This window comes from Dipodomys ordii, unplaced genomic scaffold (genome assembly GCF_000151885.1).
Source record: "Dipodomys ordii isolate 6190 unplaced genomic scaffold, Dord_2.0 Scaffold181, whole genome shotgun sequence".
NCBI lineage: Eukaryota > Metazoa > Chordata > Mammalia > Rodentia > Heteromyidae > Dipodomys > Dipodomys ordii.
The window spans coordinates 1,196,486-1,207,210 of record NW_012267397.1 but is presented as its reverse complement, the minus strand read 5'-3'; the positions used below and the strand labels follow the sequence as shown (position 1 = coordinate 1,207,210).

The window sequence follows — 10,725 nt, the reverse complement described above, 5'->3', positions numbered from 1 at the left end:
GGTTCAAAGCCAGCCCGGGCAGGAGAGACCGTGAGACTCCTATCTCCAATAAACCACCAGAAACCGGAAGTGGCGCTGTAGCTCAAGTGGTAGAGCACTTGCCTTGAGCTGAAGAGCTGAAGGACAGCGCCCAGGCCCAGAGTTCAAGCCCCACGACCGACAAAAAAAAAAAGAAAAAGCCAGAAGTGACACTGTGACTCTCAAGTGGTAGAGTGCTAGCCTTGACAAAAAGAAGCTCAGGGACAGTGCCCAGGCCCTGAATTCAAGCCCCAGGACTGGCAATAAATAAATAAATAAGGTTCAGTTTTTGAGGAGATTTGTTGTTGTGCTGGTCCTAGGGCTTGAACTGAGGGCCTGGGTCCTATCCCTGAGCTTTTTTGTTCAAAGCTTGCACTCTACCATTTAAGCCACAGCTCCTCTTCTGGTTTTTTTTTCTGGTTAATTGGAGATAAAAGTCTTAAGGACTTTTCCTGCCTGGGCTGGCTCCAAACCATGATTGTCAGATCTGAGACTCCTTAACAGCTAGGATTATAGGCATGAGCCATCAGCACATGGCTTAACCCTTAATTCTTACAAAACACCCCGTTTCTAGCATTCAGATACAACAACAGGAAATGGACTGAGACACTGTAGGACAGAGGAAGAATAAAGGTTTACTCAGCTCACACTTCTAGAGGCTGAACCTCAGGTCAAGGGGCCACATCTGGCGAAATCTCCCTCATTCTTTGCTGTTGGAAACCCTCCGAGGTCACACATAGCATCACATGGAGAGGAGGTCATACACGGACAAAGCCAGAGCCAGACAAGTTTGTAACAGAACTAGGATTAGGCTTACTGACCATTCTCATGGGGGTAAAATTTCAGTGGGTTTGGGTAGGAACATTCATAGTGTACAGCACAGATAAACTATAGCACAGAGAAGTTAGCAAAAAATGTCTGAGTTCTCCATGAGCCTGGGGCTATGCAGTCAGAAAACTTGCCTTGTGGCCAGCTTCTAGAGAGCAGCAGACGAAAAGGGGCTCCAGCAGGTGATAATAAGTGTTGTGAAGGAAGCATGGAAGAAGGGAGAGGGATGGGGCCGGGGCCGGGGCCGGGGATGGGAGTGACTGCCTTCTCCACAGCCAGTTTATCAGCTGGTTTCACAAATGTAAGCTTGCCTGCTGGGGGCACGGACTAGGACCCAGGCACCTCCCCTTCCCAGGACTTGCATTTTGGAGAGGCAGGCTGGCCAGTGTACAGAGCAGGGCTAGTAGACAGACTGTACACAGCCAGTCACCTTCCAGCCTAGTAAACTATCCCAGGGAGCTGGCTCTCCTGGGAAATAGGGAATGATACGGAGAAGGAAGGGAGCCAAGAGGACCTAGGGTGAGGTGGGAGGCGGACACGCCCATGATGGAGCTACCCAGCTGAGGCAGGGGGCCCACAGCAGAGGCATCCCAGAGCAACTCCTTCCTCTGTCCCTAGGCCGTCCATACAGGGGCAAGCCGAGTGACATGTGGGCTCTTGGTGTGGTACTCTTCACCATGCTCTATGGCCAGTTCCCTTTCTACGACAGCATCCCACAGGAGCTCTTCCGCAAGATCAAGGCTGCTGAGTACACCATCCCTGAGTGAGTCTCTGAATTCTTGGTGAGGGGACAGCATGAGGAGGCCCCAGAGTCCGGGGGAGCCGGTCTCAGGCCCTCCTGCCGAGCTTTTATCCTCCTCTTCTCCCCTGCAGGGATGGGCGTGTCTCTGAGAACACCGTGTGTCTCATCCGGAAACTACTAGTTCTCGATCCCCAGCAACGCCTGGCTGCTGCTGATGTCCTGGAGGCCCTCAGTGCCATCATTGCATCTTGGTAAGTGGCTAGCCCTGGGCCATGGACTCGACTAGGCTGGGAAAGCAGATGCCTGCCATCTTATGCACAACTACAGTCAGACAGTGAGAGTCAGATGTCCAGGTTTCCCAGGGCAGGACTGGGAGGGAGCAGGCAGAGAGCAGGATGAGTGTTTCCCACGTGTCCCTCCCTGCCAACTGCAGGGTAGAATTTCTTCACCCAGTTCTCCACAAAGTCCCCAAGAAAAAAAGGTTCTCCCTGAATTGGATAAGTCAGAGGCTGACAGGAGTCAGTCATGTTAGGCAGAAGATGAATGTCTAGACCCAAGCCAGGGCTCCCTGACTTCAGCTAAGTCTGGAGTGATGGGACCCTGGCTTCTTTGGGGCTGACCTGTCTACCTACCCTGCAGGCAGTCCCTGTCATCTCTGAGTGGGCCTTTGCAAGTAGTTCCTGACATCGATGACCAAATGAGCAATGCAGACAGCTCCCAGGAGGTAAGAGGGTGGGGTGGGGGGAGGGGAGGCAGGCCAGGAGAACAGGCAGGCCAGCTCCCTGATGACACAGGACCTCCTAAGGCTTTCTCCCTTATCCCTGAGGATAAGGGAGCTTCCGCTGCCTGCATCCTGCCTTGCATCCAGACCAGCCAGAGCTGCCATGCCTGAGCTGAGCAGGGGCCAGCTCCTGTGAGGCCCTCTGCTGAAGATGCTTTGTGTGGCTCTCTCAGCTTCCTCCTCCTGCCAAAGTCACTTTTCTCTGACCTTCTGACTCACTACGTCCTCTCACTCCTCCTGCTTTCTCGTTTTTTTAGATGATTCATTTATCCCTGCTTTCTCTCCAATCAGTGCACTGGAGAAAGTGCTGAGCCTGATTGGTATGGGGGAGGAGGGGGGCGGGGTAGGGGACAAAGACCTGAGTGCTAGACAGCAGCTGGCAGGTAGTTTTAGGGCGCCCCCTGGAGGCTGCCAGCCTGATGTGTAAGGACCCTCACTCCTGGCCCCTCTTGAAAGCTTTAAAGCAAACAACAGGAGAAGCAGTATCTGGAACCACAGCAGAGCCTCCCAGACCTTGCAAAGAAAGAGCTCCAGTTCCACCCCAACTCCCACCCTCAGGCTGCTGAGCTGCTAAAATAGTCATTATTGGCACTTGCAGAATATGGAGCATCAGTCCTCCCTAAGCTTGTATGGCCTGTGTTCTTTCTCTATGTGTTTATATGTCAGTCCTGGGCTTGAACTCAGGACTTGGATACTGTCTTTGAACATTTTCACTCAAGGCTGACACTATACCACATCAGCCACAGCTCCACTTCCAGTTTTGTGGTGGTTAATTGGAGATGAGACCCCCCAGACTTTGCTGTCCAGGCTGGCTTCAAACCCACAATCCTCAGATCTGTGCCTCTTGAATAGCTAGTATTATAGGCATGAGCCACCGATGCCCAGCTTTTTTTTTTTTTAATTAGCATACATTAGTTGTAGGGAGGCGGGGTTCATTGTGACATTCCCACACATACATACAATGTATTCTGATCAACTTTATCCTGATCCTCCTTTATCACTCTTCAAACCCAGTCCCCACTTCTTAAAACCATTTCCACAGACCTGCATTCTTTTCCTCGATTTATAAATGAGGAAACGAAGGTTCAGAGAGGCAAAATGATTTCCCCAAAGTTGCACAGCTTGGAAGTAGAACTGAACCCTGACTCCTAACTAGTATAGACTTACCACTGCTGATTCTTTTTTTTTTTGGTCCGGTCGTGGGGCCTGAACTCTTAGCCTGGGGGCTGTCCCTCAGCTCTTCAGCTCAAGGCTAGAGCTCTACCACTGAGCCACCTTCCCAGCCCCAACCACTGCTGATTCTATTACCATCTACCTGAGGGCTAGGGGGCTCACCAGGGGCTTGTGGGTGGGACTGAGATAAAGAAATGAGGTTTTCCAGATAGTATGGCCCCTGGCCCTGCTCCTGGGTCTGTGCTTTAGCCAGCTAGGTGAGGGCCAGTTGGCTGGAGGAAGCCTTCATGGACCCACTCAGTGCCTGGCCAGATGGATCCCTAAGTGTGGTACCTAGGAAGGCCGGGCTCAGAGCCAGGCTTCCCTCAATCTCTGCTGTTGTCTTCATCTCCATCCTTGGCCTCACAGGCAAAAGTGACGGAGGAGTGCTCCCAGTACGAGTTTGAGAACTACATGCGGCAGCAGCTGCTGCTGGCTGAGGAGAAGAGCTCCATCCACGAGGCCCGGAGCTGGGTGCCCAAGCGGCAGTTCGGCAGCGTGCCACCGGTGCGACGGCTGGGCCACGACGCACAGCCCATGACCTCCTTGGACACAGCCATCCTGGCACAACGCTACCTGCGGAAATAGCGGCGGCCTCTGCCAGGGCACCTGCCCCGGTATCACCTCTCCAGGCGCCCAGTCCCAGCCCCAAGCCTGGCTGTCAGGGCTGGGCCCAAAGTGCTGGACTCTCCCAGGCTGCCGTGGGGCAGGGCAGGGCAGGGACAGCCCAGGTCACGTGAGTCAGCAGAGGCACCACAAAGCTACCTTTTGGAATGATTGCTTGATTGTTTGGTTTTTTTGTTGTTTTTTTTTTTTAATCTGAGAAGCCTAGATAACTAATCTGCTTTTAATCATGACATTTTAATCTACCTCTGTCTCTTTAACTGAGCTGTCTCTGGACTAAGTGACAGGAGGAGGAGGGAGCCAGCCACCCACCCAGGCCCTGGCCCCGGGGCACTGTCCCCCACAGTCCAAATAAGCTCAAAGAGCAGCTCGCTGCTGGCTTCCCAAATGAATGCCCTCCAGACCCCCGCCCCCCAGCTGCAGAACACCTCCACCTCATCATATGCCCAATTCAAATATATTTATTTTTTTACTGAAATCAACTTCTCTCCCATCTCTAGGTGGCTCAGCCTGGGGCTCCCCCCTCCCCCGTGGACAGCAGGGGTCCATGTGGGCTCCCTCCTCACCCCCAGGCACAGAGGAGCCCCTTTGCTGGCCTAACCTGCCCGGCCCTCTGTTTCCAGTGATGGGAGGCCTTTCTAGATTTCATTCTTTCTCTGTCTCACTCAGTAGCTTCTCTGAGGTGCTGCCCACGGAAGCCCTGCTTCCTTCTCCATCTTTCATGTGGTACCCAGGTACACATGGTACCCACATAGCAGACACGATGTGAAGGGAGCGGGGCTGGACTGGGCGGCAGTGCTCTGGCTTTCCCACCCCTGTGTTCAGAGGCCCCACCATGGGGGCATCTCCCCTCCTGCCCTGCCTCAGAGCACATGTTGTGTCTCCTTTGGCACACCCTAGCCAGGGGCCTTCATGGAGGTCAGAGACTTGAGGGGATGATTGTAGCGATCGGGGACCTGCCCTGCCTGGTTTGAGAACAGCCCTGCTGCCCTTTTGAGCCAAGATTTTGAAGTGGATGCCCGTCTTGCCAGAACTGCTGTTCTCACCAGAATGACCACCTCTCCTTCCCCCTCCCTGGACTCGGCCCAGCCCAGTGCCAAGCAAAGACCCACGTCCAGAGGCCTCTCCTCCCCATGTATCCTTAGAGAGGCCAAATATCCCCTCCAGGTAGCCCGAGGCCCTTCCTGCCTATTCTTGCTTCCCAGCGGGGAGGTGACTGTTTCTAGAGTGTGGGCTGCCTCCTTTTATCCCCCCAAAAAGCTGACTCACTGTGAGTGACCTTGGGCAAGTTCCCAAACTTCCTTGTGCCTCAGTTTCCCCATCTGGAAAAAATGGGGCCACCTCTTGCCAGCAGTAGCAGGGCTGCCCACGCCCCTCCTCCCCCTGTCCCCAATCCAGCACTTGGGCGCCTTGTGCCTCTGCCTCAGTGGGTCTGTGGGAGCCCTCCTGAGCCCAGCACTTCCTCCCTGAGCACCTGGCTCTGTCTCTAGCCCAGCTATCAGCCTCTCGAGAGCCAGGGGTGGGGAGGCCTCTTTTCTGTATTTATTTGATAAAAGTCTCCTAAGGGAGCAGAAATGCAGTCAGCGTGGACTCCCGGCCCTGAGGCTGCCCTCTGGGGAGGCTTGGGGGCTAGCTAGGGCCACCTGGACAGAGCCCCTGGCCAACAGTCCGTGGGGCCCCTTGGGCCTGCGTTCCACTTGCGGTCTCTCTCCTCCTTTTCAAAGCAATATCCTCAGGTCTGCAGAGCCCTGTCAGCCAGCCCTGGCTCTGGCGGCGTTTTGGCGAAGGAGAGGAGAGGAGGTTGGGTCTGCCCTCACTGGTGTCACACACTGAGAGAAGTCCTGTTGTAAAGAAACAAAACAAAACGGAAAAAGTCACAAAAAGTTTGTATAAAGACGTATTTTTGTACTACATGGGGACTCTTCCTGCATGTCAGCAATAAAACTTCCTGATCTGGAGCCACCATGGCCCACAGTGTCTGCGGTTCTTGCTCTGCTGAGGTGCTTCCATCTCCGGCTCCAGCCCAGCCATCCTCTCCCACTCTGGTAGGGCAACCACCAGATGTTCCTGCCTCCCCGCACTGTCCTGAATCAGGAGGGGGTCCAGTCCAGCAGCAGGAGCCCACAACCATGGTCGCTAGAGAGAGCAAAGCCCTGTGTGTGTGGATCCTAACAATAGGCCGCTCTGCCCTTAGGCCGGCCAAGGAGCTGGGGTGAGGAAAGGCCAAGCCAGGCTATTTCCTGCACTGCCTCCCCCTCCATGGGAAATCCAGGGGTGCCTTCCTTCCTTTCTTCCTTCCTTCTGTTGCCTAAATTTAGACTGCAGATTGTGCTTCCCTAGCTGCGAAGCGAGAGGCAAGCAAGCTGTCCCTTCCCCTCCCTCTTGTGCCCAGTAGTGGGGAGTGGGAAGGTCAAAACTCCAGCTGGCAAAAGCCCCTTTGCAGATAAGCAGATGAAAGAGGGTGTGGCTCTCCCCCCCTGTAAGAGAGCCTCAATTCTTTGCAGGCCCCCAGCCCTGGGCCCCTGGCCCTCCTTTGACCCGAGAACCCCACAGCAGCCCAGTGGTCCAGATACTACATCTGGCACATACCTTGTCTGCCCTGAATATACTGCCAGAAGTACCTTTCCCCCAATCCATTCCTGCCAGCGGCTTGTCCTGCATCAGGCCTCCACTCACAGCCTCTCCTCATCCCTCCACCCAGCCAGCCACTGCTCAGTGTGCAGCTGTCTCCAGACAGGGGCATACAGCATGTTCCAGGTGGCAGGGAGCATTTCACTCGCTTTAGGGTCAGCCCTTCGAAATAGCCTGGCACTCAGAAATCCCTGGTTTATTGATCTGCACTGACACCACTCATCCTAAGTTTTTACTAGGAGCCCTGGAATTAAAGGAAAGAGAGGGAAGGTACCAGAAAAAAGCAGCGCAAGGTGTGTAATTATGATCAACAGCCATCTGTGTTCCTGAGCTGTCACAGCAGGTAAGAGCTGAGACGTTCCCATCCCTTTTGGACTCCAGCAGCAGCACAGAGTTCTCCAGTGGGAAGGTAGTGAGGATGTAGAGTCCTGGTGGCTGAGGTATCCAGGCTCTGAAACCAAATCAGCCTTGTGTCTGCCTCCTTGCCACCTCCAATCCTGTCTTGAATCTGACCACTTGTGACAGCAGCCACCAGATCTCCGCTCTGGACTCCTTGGTCTCCTTTGCCTTAGGCCAGGAGCCACGTGCAGCTTGAATGAGCCTGCTAACATCAGATTCGTGGTCCCTCCTGCCCACAACTCTCACATTCCTGACCCTTAACTCCTCAGCCCCTCCCTGACCTCTACTCACTCTGTTCTGCCACAAGCAAATCAGCACACTTCTGCTACTGGCCTTGCCACTAGCTACTCTTTCTGGAAGGTTCTTTCTCCCTGGACCGGAGTCCCTTACTCAGATTTGTTGTAGTGATCACAGCCTGACACGTTTTTCTATTTGCTACTCACATGTTAGGCCTCAAGAATGATGACTGAATTCTCTTCTGCAGGGCCCACTGTAGGGCTGGGGGAGCAGGGGAAGGGGGGGAGAGGGGCACACTGGTCCCTGCTAGCATTCAGGGGTGAGAGCAAGGGACCCCAGGCAACCCAGAAGGCAAGCAGATTTTACATCTGCATACTGTTAAGTGGAAAATGTACTTGTTACCAGAAAGAATTGGCTCTGTGGTCTACACTGTATCTTTTGGGAATCAACTGTGGAGAAAATCTCCCCCATGCTGGAGACTGAACCCAGGGCCCCTGCGTGCTAAGAACATCTAGATGTTCTTAGTCACTTGAGCCATGCCCCTAACATAAGTGGAGGAAATTTGTCCCTTCCTTTGTTCAGAAATTTACCGAGTTTAAAAACCGGGTGCTGGTGGCTCATGCCTGTAATCCTAGCTACTCAGGAGGCTGAGATCTGAGGATCTCGGTTCAAAGCCAGCCCGGGCTATCTCCAATAAACCACCAGAAAACCGGAAGTGGTGCTGTAGCTCAAGTGGTAGAGTGCTCGCCTTGAGCTGAAGAGCTGAGGGACAGCGCCCAGGCCCAGAGTTCAGGCCCCAGGACCGACAAAAAAAAAAAAAAAAAAAGAAAGAAATTTACCGAGTACATCCCACCCACCAGTGTTTCCAGGGCTGGCCTGCTCACACAGCAATGGATCACCCCCCAAATATACATCGCTACTTTTTATATCACAGGACAAAGAAACATTTTTTAACTACAGGTGAAGGTTAGTATGTTAGCAGCATGTTTTGCTTCCAGTGCAGACAGGAGCAACAGGAAGCTCAGTGGAAAGGCAACTTTGGGGGTGATGGGAGGGAGAACCCTGAGCGGGAACTGTCAAGCGGGAGTCATGCTCCAAACGGTAGAGTGCCAGGAGGACCCACTAGATCCTCTACTAATACCCATGGAGCAACCTTCCCCAGTACCTCTTCCCAGCAGCTATTCTGGGTACTAGACTTTTCCTCCAGCCAAGACTTACCCCTGTGGAATGGGAGGCCTCAGGGACTCTCAGCATAGCCATGGCTGGAGGGAACATGCTGTTGGAACTTGGCACTGGTCTCTAAACATACCAGGCAGAGTCTGCAGTGGTCCGGACCTCTCGGACCCTCTTCTATCAAGACCCATCTTTCTTGTTTCCTCTTAGGAGTGCTCTGTGCTTTCCAAAGGCAACACAGGCTGGTCTCACAGGCAGGCAGGACAGAGGTGAGAAGGCAGGCGGGCAGGGAGGGAGATGAGCAGGCGGATAGTGGAATACCAGCCCGATGAGCAAGTGACAAGCATGCAGAGATCTCAGCCGCAGGATGGAAGCAGACCCAGGGTGAGCAGTGAGATGAGACAGGCAGCAAAGCATACAAGTAGGGGGCCACGAAGGGCAGCGAGCCCTGTGGAGGATGCAAAGGCTTGAGGCAGCTTCCCACCTGCTGCTGCTTTAAGTCCTCAAGGACAACAAAGCCACTGTGGTTGGCTACACTCATCCCTGGGGAAGGCAGCACTCTGGGAGCTCCGTCTCTCTCTCTGCAGGAACCAGTGACTACCTTGTCATCTTATTTCTGCGTGTTCACCTGCTTGCCTGGGGCTGAGTTACAACCTTTTCCAAACACATCTCTTACACCCAAGTTATACACAGACACACCTTGGCCTACAGGCAGTGAGAGAGATCCGCATGGCACAGGTGCATGAAAACTGCTTGACAGAAAATATCCCAAACCTCACACTGCACACACACACAGATGAACACAGACCCAAACTGATACACAGCACTCCGTGCCAGTACTGCTGTAGCACACAGCGATATGCATGTAGATGGAGACATTAAATACATCAATCATCAAGAGTTCCTAACACATGTTGAGTGATTAGCCAGTCACACACATGCTTTAAACAGGGAGAGAGTCTATGAGAGCACCAGAGGTTGGAGATTTGTTGAATGCTTGGCAAAAAATAAAAATAAAAAAATTGTGCCTGTTTCTATGTGGCTATTAGAAATTTTATAACTATAATTGGGTGTCGGGGGCTCATGCCCGTAATTCTCACTACTCAAGAGGCTGAGATCTGAGGACTGCAGTTTGAAGTCATCCAGGGAAGGAAAAACCCATGAGATATGTGTGTGTGTGCTGGTCCTAGGGCTTGAATTTAGGGGCTGGGCACTGTCCCTGAGCTGCTTTTGCTCAAGGCTAGTGCTCTAGTACTTGGCCCTCAGTGCCACTTCCAGCTTTTTCTGAGTGGTTTATTGGAGGTAAGAGTCTCACAGACTTTCCTGCCTGGACTGCCTTCGAACTGTGATCTTCGGATCTCAGCCTCCTGAGTAGCTAGGATTATAGGTAAGGCACCAGTGCCCAGCTCTATGAGACTCATATCCAACAAACTACTAACCACTACCACCACCACCAACAAAAGCCAGAAGTGACACTGTAGCTCTACTGATACAGTGCTAGACTTGAACAAAAAGCAGCTCAGGTACAGAGCTCAGACCCTGTGACTGGCCTGTGTGCACACGCGCGTGCACGTACGCGCGCACACACACACACAACAAGACAGAAGCATGGCTCAAGTGGTCAAGTGCCAGCTGAGCAAGCAGGATTCTGGTCCTTCACCTCTCAGTGGCATGTAGCACAGCTGATCACGACCCTGTTCTATCTTCTACCTCACTGGTCACCTCTCCAAGGAGGGTATGACCTCATGTCAATGTTCAGGGCTCAGGCTTGGAACCTTTCTCTTCTACTCTTTTCCCTGCCCTAGGTGGTACAGTTCCCCGCAGAAATGGCCATGGGGGCTGGGGAGTTCTACACTTGGCGCTTCCAAGTGTTTAATGTATACTTGAATCTGACATATCTAAAATGAAACTCTCACCAACCCCCAAAATGTATCCCCCTCCCACATTCCTTGAGTGCTTAGGCCCAAGATCAAGGCTAATTTTTTTGGGGGGGTCTGGTTGTGGGGCCTGAACTCTGGGCCTGGGCACTGTCCCTCAGCTCTTCAGCTCAAGGCTAGCGCTCTACCACTTGAGCCACAGC

General features: G+C 53.1%; 1 protein-coding gene across 2 annotated transcripts in view; it reads left to right on the top strand.

The window, feature by feature from the left end:
* Positions 1–6,168, top strand: part of Stk40 (serine/threonine kinase 40) — a 45,541-nt gene extending 39,373 nt beyond the window's left edge. For both annotated transcript variants that reach the window (XM_013034093.1, XM_013034094.1), the window contains 4 exons: positions 1,465–1,609; positions 1,720–1,839; positions 2,228–2,312; positions 3,951–6,168. In XM_013034093.1, coding sequence (XP_012889547.1) covers positions 1,465–1,609; positions 1,720–1,839; positions 2,228–2,312; positions 3,951–4,169 — 569 coding nt within the window. In that variant the 3' untranslated portion in view covers positions 4,170–6,168. The remainder of the gene's footprint in view (positions 1–1,464; positions 1,610–1,719; positions 1,840–2,227; positions 2,313–3,950) is intronic.
* The last annotated feature ends 4,557 nt before the right edge of the window (positions 6,169–10,725 follow it).